Source organism: Urocitellus parryii, chromosome 10 (genome assembly GCF_045843805.1).
Source record: "Urocitellus parryii isolate mUroPar1 chromosome 10, mUroPar1.hap1, whole genome shotgun sequence".
Taxonomy (NCBI): Eukaryota; Metazoa; Chordata; class Mammalia; order Rodentia; family Sciuridae; genus Urocitellus; species Urocitellus parryii.
In genome coordinates this window covers 143,380,327-143,399,445 of record NC_135540.1, presented here as the reverse complement: position 1 = coordinate 143,399,445, position 19,119 = coordinate 143,380,327, and the positions used below count along the sequence as shown (strand labels likewise).

General features: G+C 49.4%; 1 protein-coding gene across 1 annotated transcript in view; it reads right to left on the bottom strand.

The window, feature by feature from the left end:
• Positions 1 to 19,119, bottom strand: part of Poln (DNA polymerase nu) — a 123,652-nt gene that overhangs the window by 13,179 nt on the left and 91,354 nt on the right. The window contains exons 13-14 of the mRNA XM_077803143.1: positions 9,923 to 10,005; positions 3,677 to 3,808 (exon numbers count right to left, since the gene is read on the bottom strand). Of these exons, the coding sequence (XP_077659269.1) occupies positions 3,677 to 3,808; positions 9,923 to 10,005 (215 nt within the window). The remainder of the gene's footprint in view (positions 1 to 3,676; positions 3,809 to 9,922; positions 10,006 to 19,119) is intronic.

The following is a 19,119-nucleotide window of genomic DNA, read 5'->3' as shown; positions in this document are numbered from 1 at the left end:
AAGCCTTAGACACTAGAACAGAGACCCTGAGCCTAACAGAAGAAAAAAGCAGGCCTAAATCTTCATCATGTTGGCTTAGGACCTGACTTTCCAAACAAGGAGACCTAGAGCATGAGAAGTAAAATCAAAAAAATGGGATAGATTCCAACTAACAAGCATCTTCTTTTAGGAAACAATCAATAATGTGATGAGAGAGACTACAGAATGTTAAAAAACGTTTACCACACAGATATCAGACAGAGCACTAATCTCCAAGGATATATAAAGAACTCAAAAAACTTAACTCCCCCCCCAAAAAAACCCCCACAAATAACCTGATCAATAAATGGACCAAGGAACTGAACAGATACTTCACAGAAGAAATAGAATCAATCAATAAACATATGAAAAAAATGTTCAACATCTCTAGCAATTAGAGAAATGCAAATCAAAACCACTCTAAGATTTCATCTCACTCCAGTCAGAATGGCAATCATCCAGAATATGGGCTACAATAAATGTTAGTGAGGATGTGGGGAAAAGGCACACTCAAACACTGCTGATGGGACTGCCAATTGGTACAACTACTATGGAAAGCAGTATGGAGATTCCTCAGAAAACTTGGAATGGATCCACCATTTGACCCAGCTATCCCACTCCTCAGTTTACACCCAAAGGACTTAAAATAGCATATCACAGTGATGCAGTCACACCAATGTTTATAGCAGATCAATTCACAAAAGCTAAACTATGGAACCAACCCAGATGCCCTTCAACTGTTGAATGGATAAAGAAAAATGTGGTACATATACTCAATGGAATATTACTCAGCCTTAAAGAAGAATGAAATTATGGCATTTGCAAGTAAACGGATGGAGTTGGAGAATATCATGCTAGGTGAAATAAGCCAATGCCCCCAAAGCAAAAGCTGAATGTTTTCTCTGATAAGCAGATGTTGCTCCATAGTGGGACAGGGGGACAGGGAAGAATGCAGGAACTTTGGTTTGTAGAGCAGAGTGAGGGGAGGGGTGGGGCTGTGGGGATGGGAAGGATGGTAGAATGAGACAGACATTATTACTTATATTCATGTATGATCACACTAGGAGAGTGACTCTGCACCATGTACTGCCGGAGGAATGAGACGTTGTGCTCCACTTGTGTACAATATGTCGAATCCATCCTACTATCATAGACAACTAATTAGAACAACAACAAAAACCTGAGTGCAATGGCATGTGCCTATAATCCCAGTGACTCAGGAGGCTGAGGCTGTAGAATCTTTAGCTCAAGGCCAGCCTCAGCAACTTACCGAGGTACTAAGCAACCTAGTCAGACCCTGTCTCAAAAAAACAAAACAAAACAAAACGTGGTGATTCGGCTCAGTGGTTCAATCCTTTACAGACAAAAAAAAAAAAAAAAAAAAAAAAAAAAAAGAAAGAAAGAAAGAAAGAAAGAAAGAAAAGAAGCAGTACAAATGCCTTGCTGTTGCCAATTTTGAAAGCAAAAACCTGACCACGTGAGCACATTGCTGGCTGCTCTTGGGCCTCAGAAGAAATCAGTGTCAAGTCAGTCTGCTCCAACCTGGGGCAGGCCGTGTGCCAATGTGCAGTTTTACACTGACTTCTGGGAACGTGACCCCACTTGCACTGGTGGCCAGAACGGTGTCTCAGCCCCAGCCTCCCCTGCATTCCTTCTTAAGCAACTCCTACGTGGCATCCCACCGCTGCTTCCAGACTCTTCTCCAGTAGTGTCTCTGTCTTTGGACTCTCCTTCCAATCTCTTTCCCACTTGTTACTGGGTGAGTTTTTAAAAGATGCAACCCAGGACCCTTCCACGTGGAGTGCCATGTATGGTCTGGCCTTGCCTGGCACTGTCTCTTCTTTCTCTGCTCTATGCACCTGCCCAGGGTTCTCTGCCTTCGCATGCTGGGCCCCTCCCCTGGCCATTCCTGACCTTTTTAGTCTGTTCTCAGGTTACCTCTTCAGGGAGGCGATGGCTGTCAGATGCCCTGGGGCTCCTCTGTGCTGCTCTCCATTCCTTCCACAGTCAGGGTGCAGTGTCCCTGAATGTCTTTCTTACTGTCTCTCCCAGTGGACAGCAAAGCATCCGCCTGACACATGCCAGGCACCCAGCAAACATTTGGGATGAAGTAAATGATTGTTCTAATGCACATTTGCACCATCTGCTTGGACATGTAACTGCTGGGTCAAAGGGCATGCATGCTTGTTGTCTGGAAGCATGACATGCAACTTCCCTTCCAGAAGGTTCAGTACAAGGAGGGGAGTGGAGCTCATAGCAGGATCAACACTGGGAACAAAACTAAACTACCACCACCATTTCAACATCTCAAAATCAACAGCATTTTTAGTTTTGTTGAGGATGGGGCTCCTGGGCAGGAAACCACCAGGGCCTGTGCCAAGGGCACCCTGCCCATTCCCAACTGTCCGGGCCTGCTGGACCCTGGGGGTATGGAAATGCTCTGCTGGCATGTGTGTGTTCCACGTACATCAGGACAGCAGGCAGGACTTAGGCTGCAGGAGTGAGTTCTGAGTGTGCTGGGAGCTTCCCTTACTAGTGGGTGGCAAGACCAGCCTGACAGCAGGCAAAAAATAGACGGTGTAGCAGGCAGTCCTGAACTCAGACTGTGCTTGGGCGCTGAGTGGCAAGTCCTCAGTGTTCCCTGGAGGATTCAAAGAGGGCTCAGGGTATCAAGGGTGTCATTCAGATGTTGCTGTGCCCTGAGGGCATGCATGCCGAGCCAGTGAGGAATGTGGGTTCTGCCAGGCCAGTCCTTCACCTGATTCATACTTCACTCCCAAGAGGGTGTTCATTGTGAGGGCTCACACTCTCTGTACCAGTTATCAACCTTCTTTGTTTCTTTAATTTTTTCTCTTTATCTTCTTCTTTCTTTAATTCCTCTTTCCCAAATTTTATGTTGAATACAACTCATTTATAATTGCAGATTTCTTTTAAAATACTCTTTAAAATATTCACTTGCTTCCAAATAAAGTGTTATTAGTGTGGCCAAGTTCCACGGTGTTTGCTGAGATATTTTACTGTCTTTTTTTATTTTTATTTTTTTTAGGTGGACACAATATCTTTATTTTATTTTTATATGGTGCTGAGGATCGAACCCAGTGCCTCGGGCATGCCAGGCGAGCAAATTACCACTTGAGCCACATCCCCAGCCCCTATTTTACTGTCTTTTACTCCTAAAATTTTGTATTTTCTTGGGATGTCTTTTTTATCTTAAGTTACTTGGGACTGTGACACAGTTCCAAGCAGGTGTGTGAATGGCACATGCAGAGACATGTATCAAGGGACTTCTTAGTACACTGTGGGCACAGACATGGAACCTTTTGGGGTTTCTTTGGGACCAGACTGGAGGTGTTTTGTAAGTGTGCCACATGTCTTCCATTTCTGGGCCCAGGTCCTGTCTGTCTCTCTACCTATCTGGGTGGCTACACTAGGTTGTTGCTTCAGGTGGAGCCTGGCTCTGGTGATGGCCCTCTCTGTTCATCGGCAGGAGCTGTAGCTCATCCAGGCACTGCAGCCTCAGCAGCCCAGCCCTGCCCATCCACACACTGTCCACCTGTCTGTCCTCCTGCCAGCTGTAAAGCTAGGAGTGACAGACAGCACTGGAAGCTGCAGAGGAGAGGAAGCCGGGGGTGCCAGGGCGTGGCTGCGGCTGCCCTACCTGTGTGATAACACTGGTCAATAGCTGCTTGTGAGAAGTCTTTGATTTTCTTGTACTTCTGCAAAAAGCTCTCCAAAAACTGGGTGGCTTCCCGAACAGTAATTCCAAGGCAAGCAGCAAGCCGCTCCTTCCCTGTAGAATCAGAAAGACACGTGATCAGAGTCCAGGCCTGACCCCCACCAGGTAAGTTAGGGGTACCAAGAGTATGTGCCCCCCAGAGAGTGACCAGGTACAGGGAATAAACCAACCAAAGGCCTCTGAGACAGTGTGGTGAGTCAAGGTCTCGTTAGCAGTCCTGGTCCGCAGGTGCTCAGTACCATGGATCTAAATAGGGCCTGTTGGACTGAGGTTGTGACTCAGCGGTAGAGAGCTTGCCTCGCACATGTGAGCCCCTGGGTTTGATCCTCAGCACCACAGATAAATAAACAAATAAAATAAAGGTATTGTGTCCATCTACAAGTTATATATATAATAGGGCCTGATAACTCTTATTATTATTATTTTTAACAATGTTAACTGTCTTCCAGGTGCAGCAGATGAAGCTTTAAATGAGGTAGACATGGTTCCTGCTCTTGGCGTGGCCAATGGGAGGACCAACTGCAGAACTCCGGGAGGCTGGACAGGGTACAGAGGAAAAGAAGACTAAGTTCCATGCCAAATGATGGAAGTGCACTCAGGAGTTTCTGTGCTTGGAATTTTTAGTTTGAAACACGTGCTTTTGGTCCAGACAGATATTTTCCAGGTGTTCTTGTGAAGCTGCTTATAGAAAGGTCTCTGGTGGGTCAGCACCTGAGTTCCAGCACAGCAATGAGCTTCCTGCTGGTCAGGTGCAGGTGCTGGGAGCACAGAGGCCTGGGTGTGAATCTGCCCTGTCACTCACAGGAACCTCAGGGAAGTTATCTAACCTGCAATGAACTCATATCCTTACTTGTAAATGAGGAACAAGAGTCCTTTCCCACGAGCAGCTAAGGGAACCTCATGAGCCAAGGCATGTACAGCTTCAAGCACTGCCTGGCTCCTACTTGGTGTTGAATATGAGGTGACTCTCTTCCATTTTCCTCCAGAAAAGAACAAGAACCCAAGAACGGGGGTGGGAGCCCTGACAATAGGATTACTGGAGAAGGCCCTGGTCTTCAGGAAGCTGCCCTGATGGAGGGAAGCCCCGAGGTGCATTCTTGGGGGATCACCCCCCCCCGGGCTAGGGCAGGGCTTGCTGTTCCCTGTAATAAGCCAGCTCGGGGACCTCCCTGAGGCTTTCAGACAGGATGGACCAGAGACCACTGCCCAAGGGCAGAGATGTGGGGTCTATTAAGACAAGAAAAAAGCCTTTCAAGAGTGGGGTTGCCTGGCCTCTCAGGTCTGGTCTTCTCCTTGACTAGGCCGTGCTGGCTCAGCCCACTGAAGCCTTCCATTGCTCTGGATATGGATAGTGCTCCAGTCTTGGGACAGTGAGGGGCAGATGTTTGCTTCCACTGCTTTGCCAAGAAGAGTGGAAAAGTGGTGTGCTTTGTTCTCCCAAAATTTATGACAGCAGTGAGGGATGAACTCTTGGAACCCCAGTGCTCCCTCTCTGTCCATGTCTAGCTGAGTACTCAGAGGTCCTTGGCTGGAAATGAAAACACTCCAGCACCCTTTTTAAGGTTGAATCAAGACAGTGTGATATCTTCAAAAACAAGGTATTATGTTTTGCTACATGTTACCAAAATAATCCATCTCTAACTCTTTCTGTGGAATTCTAAGAACCACCCATGAGCTATGGTGCTGTGATAGAAAAGTCCATTGTCTTTGAGAAAGAAATCAGATGGCGGCTTGATGCCTCAGCCAGGTCAGCCAGAGGGGACTTAGAGTCTTATTCTTAATGATGTCTTTTCCCATTCCCCATCTGCTGTTAAGCCCATCTGGGGATTTTTTTTTTTTTTATTTCAGACATTATAGTCTTCAGTTTTAGAATCTTCACTTGGTCCTGATTCTTTGCTGAGGGTTTTTCCTCCCTCATTTGTATGTCATTGAGCATAGTTATAATAGCAGTTTTGAAATCCTTGTCTGCTGCTTCTAATACCAGGTCATCTCAGGATCTTTTTCCACGATGGCTTTTTCTTTTGAGTATGACCAAGGTGTTTCCTCACGTTTAATAATCTTGGATTGTATCCTGGATATTGTGAATATGTTGTAGAAATTTTGGATTCTGTTATGTTCTTCTCAGGAGCACTGATTTTTAATTTTAATTTGTTTTATTTTTATTTTTTGTGATACTGGGGATTGAACCCAGGGGTACTTAACCACTGGGTTAAGCCACATCTCCAGCCCTTTTTATTTATTTATTTTTAAATTTTGAGTCAGGGTCTCACAAGGTTGCTTAGATCCTTGCTAAGTTGCTGAGGCTGGCCTCAAATTTGCAATCCTCTTGACTCAGCCTCCCAAGTTCTGGGGATTACTGGTGTGTGCCACCAGACCCAGCTTAATTTTTTTTAAAGACAGCAGTTAATTTGGCTAAATTCAAATGTCAAACTCTCTCTCCTTGCAGTGAACAGCAGTTAAAATCTCAGATCAGTCCTCGTAGCCTTGGCTGTGCTATCTGGCGTTTGTACCACTCATGCATAACTAGGGGTCTGTCACAGATTTGGACAGAGTACATATCCAGAATTTGGGCTTCTCCTTGTCTCTATTCTTTCTAAAATCACTCCCTTCACTTTCTAGATTCTATTGTTGCCCCCGACTCTGCCCTCTGGTTTTTCAGGCTGTATGACTGGGGTCCTGAGTTTCCACACCCACAGCATTGATGGAGCAGGGCTGTAAGATGGGAAGCTCACTGTGCACCATTCCTTTCTTCCAAGTGTCAGCCAACTTGCAGCTTCAGTTTGCTTTTGGTCACTTCCCAGTGCTTTCAGTCCCTATTTCATAGATGATAGCCTGTGTGTGTGGGAGGGCTGGTCTGATGGGAGCGACTTGGCTATTACCAGAAGCCACACCTTTCCAGAACATTTATGGCTCAGAATGAATTACTTTCTTCTCACCTGTAGAGCTGTCGAGCTGCTTGAAGAGGAGTGGGTGGCCAAGCACTCTGTCCATTGGGAACAGATGACATAGTAACCCCAAAGGAAGCAGAGACGAGAGGCTGGTGGAGACAGAGGGTCTCATGGCTCTCCAGGACCTGGAGTGGGGTTATCACCCTCAAGCCCACTGTTCCTACCCAAGCAGGACATCTCTTGGCTCGAGGGCTCCTCTGTTCTCGCCCACATATTGGCTCCTTCTCTCACAGAGCTGATCAATTGATTAGGTTTCTATTTTTTTGGTTATAATCACAAGCAGGTATGCCTGAGAGCACCCAGGACCCACTCAGTAGGAACACTAAGCATTTCCCACCCCTAAAATCCTATCTGAGCAATATGGCCTTTGCCAGGTGGCTAATCACGTCCTGTGTGTATATATCATAGATTTATCTGCAGGAAGACACCTCCATTCCGTTTCCTCTAAGTACTGCCCCATAAGTATTGCTCAGTCTCTCACTCATTTCTGTCACTGGGGTTGAGAAGTGACTGACCAACAGTGAGCCCTAGGAACACTGGCTACTCCACCTGGATGGACCTTCCACTCTAGCCCAGGTGTTGCTTCTCTGGGCAGCCTCCCAGGCTCTCAGGCCCCGTCCTTATGGGCACTCCTTGGGGCTCCCTGTGTACCAAGGACTCTCAGTGTTAGGCTCAGCCATGTTTCTGCATCTTTCTGGAGGAGACATGCCCCTTAGAAGCAGGCCCGAGTCCTAGTCCACAGCCCTCCTGTGGGCCCAGCCTACAGCATGCATCCTGTAAGCGTCTGCTGACTGCTTGGGGACTGGCTGTGGAGCACTCTGAGGAAGCACTGAGAAGACTGGCCAACTCTGAGAAAGTTATAATTATAAAAGCCTTTGGCTTTATCTGGGGGTCTGTGGGCAGTTTCTTGCAGAAGTATGGCTCCTGTTGGAACTCAGAGGTGGCTGTAGGCAGGCCCAGTGAGTAGGGAGGTGCCCCAGTACATTGCTGAGTTTAGACGACTAAAGGCCATGCTGGCCCTTAAGCCGCTTCTCTGCTTGTTTCAAAGTCTTGCAGCTGCTTCTGCTATCTCCGTCACCATCCCAGGAACACACAGAATAATGCCTCGGCCAGGGTCCAGTGTTCCTATAGCAGTTTCTGGATTCTCAGAGTTGCAATTCTGTGAAAGGCAGGGCTGCCTGCTGGGGCCAAAGTCCCTCCACTGAATTTTCCAAAGGTTCCCAGCAGCTCAGGAACCTGGTGAATTCACTTGGGTCCTTGGTCCCAGATCATCTGACAAGGTTCTGGTTTCAAAAGGGGTACAGAGACACCACCTGAAGTGAGCAACACGTACGTGGTGATTCCAGCTGTCAGGCAGGTGGGAGCAATGGAGGCTGTGAGGTGGAAGCTTGGGGTGGGAGCCCTGCCAGCATCAGGGCTAAAAGCAGCCAAATTACCCTCTTCACTAGCATCACAGCCAATGACTCACTGCTTATTTGCACAGTGTAGCTCTTTTCCTCTTCAGGAAAAAATAAATGCTCCAGAAGAAGCCCAGTGGGTGGCCATGAAGTCTACCTTCATCTGGGGGTGGAGACTACTGTGGGGGACTCTGCTGTCCTCTTGGAGCCCAGTTTACCCACAGTGGGCCTCCCTTTCTCCTGACAGAGCAGGAGGGTCCAGCCTCACTTGGGGCATTTGTTGAAATAGCCCAGCATTGAAGCAGGACCCAGATAGGTGGCAGATGACAAGAGATGGGGGCTAGCTGAGCCAGGTGCTGCCTCAGCAATCATACAAGAGCATTTTCTGAGAAGGAGACCAATACTGGCACCTCGGACAGGGCCACATGCTCAGGTGGTGACAGAATCAAGACTTGGGCTGGGCAGGGTGGGAAGGCAGCATTGGACCTGCTGAGCTGGAGCTCGTGGCACGTCTGGAGCAAGGGTGCAAGGCACTGAGGTCTAGTTTACTTGGCAGAATGCTGCTCTCCCCCAGAATGGAGACCCCAGGAAGCTTCAGAGGACACTGAAGAGGAAACAGGCCCAACAACTGAGGAGAGTCCCAGCATCCCATTGTCTCCACTGAGCTCACTTCTGGTGTGTCTTCCAGACACAGTGTGCACAACCAGAACATTCTCAAAGGTCATCAGTGTGCTCAGTTAGTATTACGTGCCTTCTCTATGCCAGGCTATGAGCAAAACCCTCTAGGCTCCTGCCCTCTGGAGCTCATGGTGAGTTACACCTGAGACCCTGAGCAGATAAGAAAGTGTAGAGTTGGCATCTCAGTGCCACAGTAAAGGCTCTGCCTATGCTGGAGGCCATGGGCCAGCAGGATGCAAGTTGAACCCACTGGAACCTCCCCAGTGGAACTTTAGATGAGACCACATCCCAGCCAGCACCCTGATTGCAGCCTGCAAGGGCTCTAGTCCCTAGACCCATAAAAACTGTGAGGGGATGAGGGGCGTTGTTTTAAGTCAATGTGTTTATGGTAACTTGTTACTCAGAAATGGGCAATGAATAACAGTGGTGGGGGAAGGCTGAGGAGGGAGTCAGGGGAGAGCTGCATCTGTCTCCTAAAGGAGATGTCTGCAGAGCAGAGGGCAAGTAAGAGAGCACTGAGGATGGAGCAGGGCTCCGACACACCCATGTCAGAGGAGTGGAAGGAAGAGGAGGAGAGTGGGAGAGAGCCAAATGCTATTCTGCTGGGCCCTGGGGCGGCTTGCAGATGCGGCAGGGGGATGCCCAGGTGTCTGGCCTCTAGCCTCTCTCCTTCCTGCCTGCTGCCCCTGAGGCTGGCCCCAACTCCTGGCCTGAGGCTTGGCTCTGTCCTCTGTTGGGGGTTGTCTTTGGCTGCTGGCCCAGCTGGGTGAGTTCTGTTCTGGGACAGATCAATGAGCGCTGAGAAGCGAAAACAAGACAAACCAGGCCCCATTTGAGGTAGATGCACTCTCTAAAGCCTTAGTGTTTGTGTGTGGAGGAGGATCCCAAGCATGACAATGATGCCTGGTGTGGCAGTGTGCTGGTACCTGCTGTCTCCCCTGACAGTGTTGGCAGTGACACTGTGATTTGGCAGTGTGAAATGGTCTGACTAGTGCTGGGTGACACCATTGTCACCAGTGTTTGTGTAAACAACATACAGGGACTCTCAGAGTGGTTTCTCTTAGACATGGCTGTACTTAAATATAGGCACACAGTCATCCAGCTCATAGGTGACCCCAAGACCTAAACCCCTGCCGTCAGCCCACCTGCTCCATAGACCACGGAATACACCACCTTCTTGGTCTGCTCTCTGTCTGCGTACGTCACATGCTCCATGGGAATGTCCTTCCTGTATGGAAAGACAGCAGGTGTCAGACATAGTTAGCACTGTGTACAGAGAAGGCAGCTGGGATCTTGGCTGGGCTATGACTGTGGCTGCTGTAGTCCCTTGCAGGATTGGACGGTCAGCCTCTGCATTGGTCTCCCAGAGACAGCAGGGTGAGCCCTGCCTTGGAGTTAAAACATTCAGATAGAATTAGGATCAACTCTACTTCTGACTGGCATACAAACCACAGCAATCTCCAAAGATTAAAGCTGAGACAGCTGAGAAGCTCAGTGTTCTGCACATGCCACCGAGGGTCACTCCTCCCTGCCTGAGCATCCTCCAAGGACAGGCAGCCAGCTCTGTTTGCTGCTCTTGCAGACATCTACACCAGGCTTCCCTAATGAACTGAGCACAGATTTAGGAGCCAAAAGGGGAAGAGAGACAGAGCTAGAGCCAGAAAGACAGAGAGGAAACCTCTCCCAGTGTTTGTGAGTGGCTCTGTGCTGGGCCCGTTTCGCTGCACAGCCAGGGGGTTCCCAACAATGCCTCAGCCTTCACTTCCTCCTTGCACTGAGCCTCAAGACCAATCTAAGGTAGAAGGTCTTTTCCAAGCATGGGAGTTGTCATGGACATGCAGGAGGCTTTTTAGATTTCCCAGTATTCACAAGCGCTTTAGTATGGCCTGCTTTCCCAAAGAATGTCTCTCCCTGGCTTTTCCTCCAGAGCATTCAGTGTCCTATTGTTTGCTTCAACTGTAATTATTTTGCCCACCACTTTCCTGTGCCAAATGGGTGTGAGTTAGGTGAAACAATGACAAGCACCTGGATCAGTCCTCCAGGCAGCCCTGGACTCAGGAGAAGAGATACACATGCCTCTTTGAGATCAAGGCAAGCTCCGCTCCCTCTGGAACCAAGGATCAGGTCCTGAGTGGAGGTGGGACAAGTGGATACTTCAAAGCTCTCCTCACACTCTCTAGCTGCCTTTTCTTGACTCAGCTCTTGCTGGGGAAGACCTTTGCCTGTTCTTCAGAGAACTGACAAACTTTGTTCTGGCAGTTTCTGCTTGATGTCTGTGTTTCTGAAGGGGACATGGAGCTACCTCCTGTTCATTTTCGCTGATGTCTAGGGCGTAACAGGTACTCACCACCTGGTTTCTAAGTGCCCATGTGTACGTAGTGTCCCCCCTTTTCCAGTTGTGGCAAGCTCTTTTGCCCACTTGTTTCTCTCACCCTTAAATTTGCTATTGATAAATACTGAATGTAGATAGGAAGCAAAAAGCCAAAATGTATACAGGCTCAGAACATGTGTCAGCTCCTACATGACACTCCTTAGCCATATTTCCTGCCTTTATTTTAAAAATACCATGCATGCTCTACTCTAAATCTGCTCCCAGGAAACACTCTGCTGATAAATGTATTTAGAAATCCCCAGCACCAAAACAAACAAAAAACCAACAACAGCTTCCCTCCAGGGCTGCCGGCCACCAAAGCAGACAATGCCTCGGCTCAAAGGGACCAGCTGAGAGCCACAGAAGGAAGTAAGGAATCTGAGCAGGGCACACCCTGCCAGACATGGCTCTGATCCTTCCTCAGAATGACAGACGGGTCAGGGCCATCTCTAAGGAGGCTTCCCAGAGTCAGACTGGCAGACTAGTCAACAGCACAATCTGACAACAGAGGCTGAACTCTCTTCTTGGGTACATATGGTCATATATTAAATCAGAAAAAAATTCGCAAAATGTAGAAATGTTAACATTCTCTGATCACAGTGCAATAAAACTAGGAACAAAAACTAAATGAGCCCTTCCATCTAGAAATAAACCAAACCTAAACCAAAAACAAAAACAAAAAACTTCTCTCAACCATCTTTTGTATGAACAGAAATATAAACAGAAATTATATTGTTTCCAATAAAAACACTTTATATTAGAACCAATCATTCCTATGTTACTAAAAATGAAAGAAAAAAGTAAATAAACTTAGTTTTCAGGTCAAAAAGGAAGGAAGAGAACAAGTAAACAAACCAAAAGAATATGAAAGGAAGGAAATTATAAAGCTAGAATAAAGACAGGAACAGAGGGCTGTGGCTATGGCTCAGAGGTAGAGTGCTCACCTAGCATGCATGAGGCACTGGGTTCCAATCTCAGCACCACAGAAAAAATAAAATAAAATAAAATAAAATAAAATAAAGCTATCTTCATTTTCTAGGCTCAGAAATAATTTATACAGCATACAGACTATTTGATTCCTAAGCCTATAACTAAATATAAATAAATAAACATTTAAAAAAAGACAGGAGCAGAAATTATTGATGTCGAGAACAGAAAGACATAGATCAAATTCATAAATAAATGAAATCCTGGTTCTCATAGAAATAAAATATACAAACCATTATCTAATTTTATCAAAAAGGAAAAAAGTTTGAATGATAAAATAAGAAATAACAAAGGAAGGTAATTACTCACATAGAGGAAATAAAGACCTTAAAAGTTATTTTGTAAAACTTTATATGAGTAAATGGTTAGATGGACAATACCTGAAGAAAATATAGCTATAAAAATTGATCTCAGCCAGCAGCTCTGGAGGCTGAGGCAAGAGGATTGTGAGTTCAAAGCCACTCCCAGCAAAAGTGAGACGTTAAACAACTCCAAAAAAGTGTAAAATTGGGGTGGGGATGTGGATCAGTGGCTGAGTACGCCTAAGTTCAATCCTGAGTACCCTCCCCACAAACGGACCTCAGTATAGATGAAAGTTAAATAGTCCAATGTCTATAGAAAATAGAGAAAATATTTAAGGAACTACCCACCAAAACCAAAACCAAAAACAAAAACAAAAACAAAAACCCATCCCAAATAGTTGGAATTCGATATAAACATAGGCATCAAATTGTCTCTACGCAGCATAAATTATTTCTGAGCCTAGAAAATGAAGAAAAAATTTCCAATATTCTTTTATTAATCAAGAATAACAGTTATATCTCAACATGGTAAAGAAACTATCAGTATAAAGGAAAGTAGCAACTGATACCTCATGTGAATACTGATTGATGTAATACTTCTGAACAGGATACCAGCAACATATGCCAAGAACACAATAAGAAGCACTCGCTCCCAGCCTGAGGCACCAAGGAGGAGGAGCAGAGCAACCCCTGCTAACAGGGGGAGGAGGCCGACAACTGCACTGTGGCTCCCACCTACAAACATAGCTCTCCATGTGCAGCGACCTACAGACAACAGCCAGGGCTGGGAAGATCATCGCAAAGGTCCCTGTCACCTAGAGACAACAGCCAGGACCGGGAAGACCATCACCAAGGTCCCTGTCACGTAGAGACAACAGCCAGGACCGGGAAGACCATCACCAAGGTCTCTGTCACCTACAGACAACAGCCAGGACTGGGAAGACCATCACCAAGGTCTCTGTCACCTAGAGACATCAGCCAGGACCGGGAAGACCATCACCAAGGTCTCTGTCACCTAGAGAAAACAGCCAGGACCGGGAAGACCATCACCAAGGTCTCTGTCACCTAGAGACAGCAGCCAGGACTGGGAAGACCATCACCAAGGTCTCTGTCACCTAGAGACATCAGCCAGGACCGGGAAGACCCACACCGGGGTCTCTGTCACCTAGAGACAACAGCCAGGACTGGGAAGACCATCACCAAGGTCTCTGTCACCTAGAGACAACAGCCAGGACCGGGAAGACCATCACCAAGGTCTCTGTCACCTAGAGACATCAGCCAGGACTGGGAAGATCATCGCAAAGGTCCCTGTCACCTAGAGACAACAGCCAGGACCGGGAAGACCATCACCAAGGTCTCTGTCACCTAGAGACAACAGCCAGGACTGGGAAGACCATCACTAAGGTCCCTGTCACCTAGAGACAACAGCCAGGACCGGGAAGACCATCACCAAGGTCTCTGTCACCTAGAGACAACAGACAGGACTGGGAAGACCATCACCAAGGTCTCTGTCACCTAGAGACAACAGCCAGGACTGGGAAGACCATCACCAAGGTCTCTGTCACCTAGAGACATCAGCCAGGACTGGGAAGACCATCACCAAGGTCCTTGCCACCTACAGACAACAGCCAGGACTGGGAAGATCATCACCAAGGTCTCTGTCACCTAGAGACAACAGCCAGGACTGGGAAGACCATCACCAAGGTCCTTGCCACCTACAGACAACAGCCAGGACTGGGAAGATCATCACCAAGGTCCCTGTCACCTAGAGACATCAGCCAGGACTGGGAAGACCATCACCAAGGTCTCTGTCACCTACAGACAACAGCCAGGACTGGGAAGACCATCTCCAAGGTCTCTGTCACCTAGAGACATCAGCCAGGACTGGGAAGACCATCACCAAGGTCTCTGTCACCTAGAGACAACAGCCAGGACTGGGAAGACCATCTCCAAGGTCTCTGTCACCTAGAGACAACAGCCAGGACCGGGAAGACCCACACCAAGGTCCCTGTCACCTAGAGACAACAGCCAGGACCGGGAAGACCCACACCAAGGTCTCTGTCACCTAGAGACAACAGCCAGGACTGGGAAGACCATCTCCAAGGTCTCTGTCACCTAGAGACATCAGCTAGGACCGGGAAGACCATCACCAAGGTCTCTGTCACCTAGAGACAACAGCCAGGACCGGGAAGACCCACACCAAGGTCTCTGTCACCTAGAGACAACAGCCAGGACTGGGAAGACCATCCCCAAGGTCTCTGTCACCTAGAGACATCAGCCAGGACTGGGAAGACCATCACCAAGGTCCCTGTCACCTAGAGACATCAGCCAGGACTGGGAAGACCATCACCAAGGTCTCTGTCACCTAGAGACAACAGCCAGGACTGGGAAGACCATCACCAAGGTCTCTGTCACCTAGAGACAGCAGCCAGGACTGGGAAGACCATCACCAAGGTCCCTGTCACCTAGAGACAACAGACAGGACTGGGAAGACCATCACCAAGGTCCCTGTCACCTAGAGACAACAGACAGGACTGGGAAGACCATCACCAAGGTCCCTGTCACCTAGAGACATCAGCCAGGACTGGGAAGACCATCACCAAGGTCTCTGTCACCTAGAGACAACAGCCAGGACTGGGAAGACCATCACCAAGGTCTCTGTCACCTACAGACATCAGCCAGGACCGGGAAGACCATCACCAAGGTATCTGTCACCTAGAGACATCAGCCAGGAACGGGAAGACCATCACCAAGGTCCCTGTCACCTACAGACAACAGCCAGGACTGGGAAGACCATCACCAAGGTCTCTGTCACCTACAGACAACAGCCAGGACCGGGAAGACCATCACCAAGGTCTCTGTCACCTAGAGACATCAGCCAGGACCGGGAAGACCATCACCAAGGTCTCTGTCACCTAGAGACAACAGCCAGGACTGGGAAGACCATCACCAAGGTTCCTGCCAAGGAGAGACATCAGCTAGGAACGGGAAGACCGTCACCAAGGTCCCTGTCACCTAGAGACAACAGCCAGGACCGGGAAGACCAACACCAAGGTCCCTGTCACCTAGAGACAACAGCCAGGACTGGGAAGACCATCACCAAGGTCTCTGTCACCTAGAGACAACAGCCAGGACTGGGAAGATCATCACCAAGGTCCCTGTCACCTAGAGACAACAGACAGGATTGGGAAGACCAACACCAAGGTCTCTGTCACCTACAGACAACAGCCAGGACTGGGAAGACCATCACCAAGGTCTCTGACACCTACAGACAACAGCCAGGACTGGGAAGACCATCACCAAGGTCTCTGTCACCTAGAGACATCAGCCAGGACCGGGAAGACCATCACCAAGGTCTCTGTCACCTAGAGACAACAGCCAGGACTGGGAAGACCATCACCAAGGTTCCTGCCAAGGAGAGACATCAGCTAGGAACGGGAAGACCGTCACCAAGGTCCCTGTCACCTAGAGACAACAGCCAGGACTGGGAAGACCATCACCAAGGTCTCTGTCACCTACAGACAACAGCCAGGACCGGGAAGACCATCACCAAGGTCTCTGTCACCTAGAGACAACAGCCAGGACTGGGAAGACCATCACCAAGGTCTCTGTCACCTACAGACAACAGCCAAGACTGGGAAGACCATCACCAAGGTCTCTGTCACCTAGAGACAACAGCCAGGACTGGGAAGACCATCACCAAGGTCCCTGTCACCTAGAGACAACAGCCAGGACCGGGAAGACCATCACCAAGGTCTCTGTCACCTAGAGACAACAGCCAGGACCGGGAAGACCATCTCCAAGGTCTCTGTCACCTAGAGACATCAGCCAGGACTGGGAAGACCATCACCAAGGTCTCTGTCACCTAGAGACAACAGCCAGGACCGGGAAGACCATCACCAAGGTCTCTGTCACCTAGAGACAACAGCCAGGACTGGGAAGACCATCACCAAGGTCTCTGTCACCTACAGACAACAGCCAGGACTGGGAAGACCATCACCAAGGTCTCTGTCACCTAGAGACATCACCCAGGACCAGGAAGACCCACACCAAGGTCTCTGTCACCTAGAGACAAGAGCCAGGACTGGGAAGACCATCACCAAGGTCTCTGTCACCTAGAGACATCAGCCAGGACTGGGAAGACCATCACCAAGGTCTCTGTCACCTAGAGACAACAGCCAGGACTGGGAAGACCATCACCAAGGTCTCTGTCACCTAGAGACAACAGCCAGGACCGGGAAGACCATCACCAAGGTCTCTGTCACCTAGAGACAACAGCCAGGAAGGGGAAGACCATCACCAAGGTCTCTGTCACCTAGAGACAACAGCCAGGACCGGGAAGACCATCACCAAGGTCCCTGTCACCTAGAGACAACAGCCAGGACTGGGAAGACCATCACCAAGGTCTCTGTCACCTAGAGACAACAGCCAGGACTGGGAAGACCATCACCAAGGTCTCTGTCACCTAGAGACAACAGCCAGGACTGGGAAGACCATCTCCAAGGTCTCTGTCACCTACAGACAACAGCCAGGACTGGGAAGACCATCACCAAGGTCTCTGTCACCTAGAGACATCAGCCAGGACCGGGAAGACCCACACCAAGGTCTCTGTCACCTAGAGACAACAGCCAGGACTGGGAAGACCATCACCAAGGTCTCTGTCACCTAGAGACATCAGCCAGGACTGGGAAGACCATCACCAAGGTCTCTGTCACCTAGAGACAACAGCCAGGACTGGGAAGACCATCACCAAGGTCTCTGTCACCTAGAGACAACAGCCAGGACTGGGAAGACCATCACCAAGGTCTCTGTCACCTAGAGACATCAGCCAGGACCGGGAAGACCATCACCAAGGTCTCTGTCACCTAGAGACATCAGCCAGGATCGGGAAGACCATCACCAAGGTCCTTGCCACCTAGAGACAACAGCCAGGACCGGGAAGACCATCACCAAGGTCCCTGTCACCTAGAGACAACAGCCAGGACTGGGAAGACCATCACCAAGGTTCCTGCCAAGGAGAGACATCAGCTAGGAACGGGAAGACCGTCACCAAGGTCCCTGTCACCTAGAGACAACAGCCAGGACCGGGAAGACCAACACCAAGGTCCCTGTCACCTAGAGACAACAGCCAGGACCGGGAAGATCTACACCAAGGTCTCTGTCACCTAGAGACAACAGCCAGGACTGGGAAGATCATCACCAAGGTCCCTGTCACCTAGAGACAACAGACAGGACTGGGAAGACCAACACCAAGGTCTCTGTCACCTACAGACAACAGCCAGGATTGGGAAGATCATCACCAAGGTCTCTGTCACCTACAGACAACAGCCAGGACTGGGAAGACCATCACCAAGGTCTCTGTCACCTAGAGACATCAGCCAGGACCGGGAAGACCATCACCAAGGTCTCTGTCACCTAGAGACAACAGCCAGGACTGGGAAGACCATCACCAAGGTTCCTGCCAAGGAGAGACATCAGCTAGGAACGGGAAGACCGTCACCAAGGTCCCTGTCACCTAGAGACAACAGCCAGGACTGGGAAGACCATCACCAAGGTCTCTGTCACCTAGAGACAACAGCCAGGACTGGGAAGACCATCCCCAAGGTCTCTGTCACCTAGAGACAACAGCCAGGACTGGGAAGACCATCACCAAGGTCTCTGTCACCTACAGACAACAGCCAAGACTGGGAAGACCATCACCAAGGTCTCTGTCACCTAGAGACAACAGCCAGGACCGGGAAGACCATCACCATGGTCCCTGTCACCTAGAGACAACAGCCAGGACCGGGAAGACCATCACCAAGGTCTCTGTCACCTAGAGACAACAGCCAGGACCGGGAAGACCATCTCCAAGGTCTCTGTCACCTAGAGACATCAGCCAGGACTGGGAAGACCATCACCAAGGTCCTTGCCACGTAGAGACAACAGCCAGGACCGGGAAGACCATCACCAAGGTCCCTGTCACCTAGAGACAAGAGCCAGGACCGGGAAGACCATCACCAAGGTCTCTGTCACCTAGAGACAACAGCCAGGACCGGGAAGACCATCACCAAGGTCTCTGTCACCTAGAGACAACAGCCAGGACTGGGAAGACCATCACCAAGGTCTCTGTCACCTACAGACAACAGCCAGGACCGGGAAGACCATCACCAAGGTCTCTGTCTCCTAGAGACAACAGCAAGGACTGGGAAGACCATCACCAAGGTCTCTGTCACCTAGAGACAACAGCCAGGACCGGGAAGACCATCACCAAGGTCCCTGTCACCCAGAGACAACAGCCAGGACTGGGAAGACCCACACCAAGGTCTCTGTCACCTAGAGACAACAGCCAGGACTGGGAAGACCATCACCAAGGTCTCTGTCACCTAGAGACAACAGCCAGGACTGGGAAGACCATCACCAAGGTCTCTGTCACCTAGAGACAACAGCCAGGACTGGGAAGACCATTACCAAGGTCTCTGTCACCTAGAGACATCAGCCAGGACCGGGAAGACCCACACCAAGGTCTCTGTCACCTAGAGACAACAGCCAGGACTGGGAAGACCATCACCAAGGTCTCTGTCACCTAGAGACATCAGCCAGGACTGGGAAGCCCATCACCAAGGTCTCTGTCACCTAGAGACAACAGCCAGGACTGGGAAGACCATCACCAAGGTCTCTGTCACCTAGAGACATCAGCCAG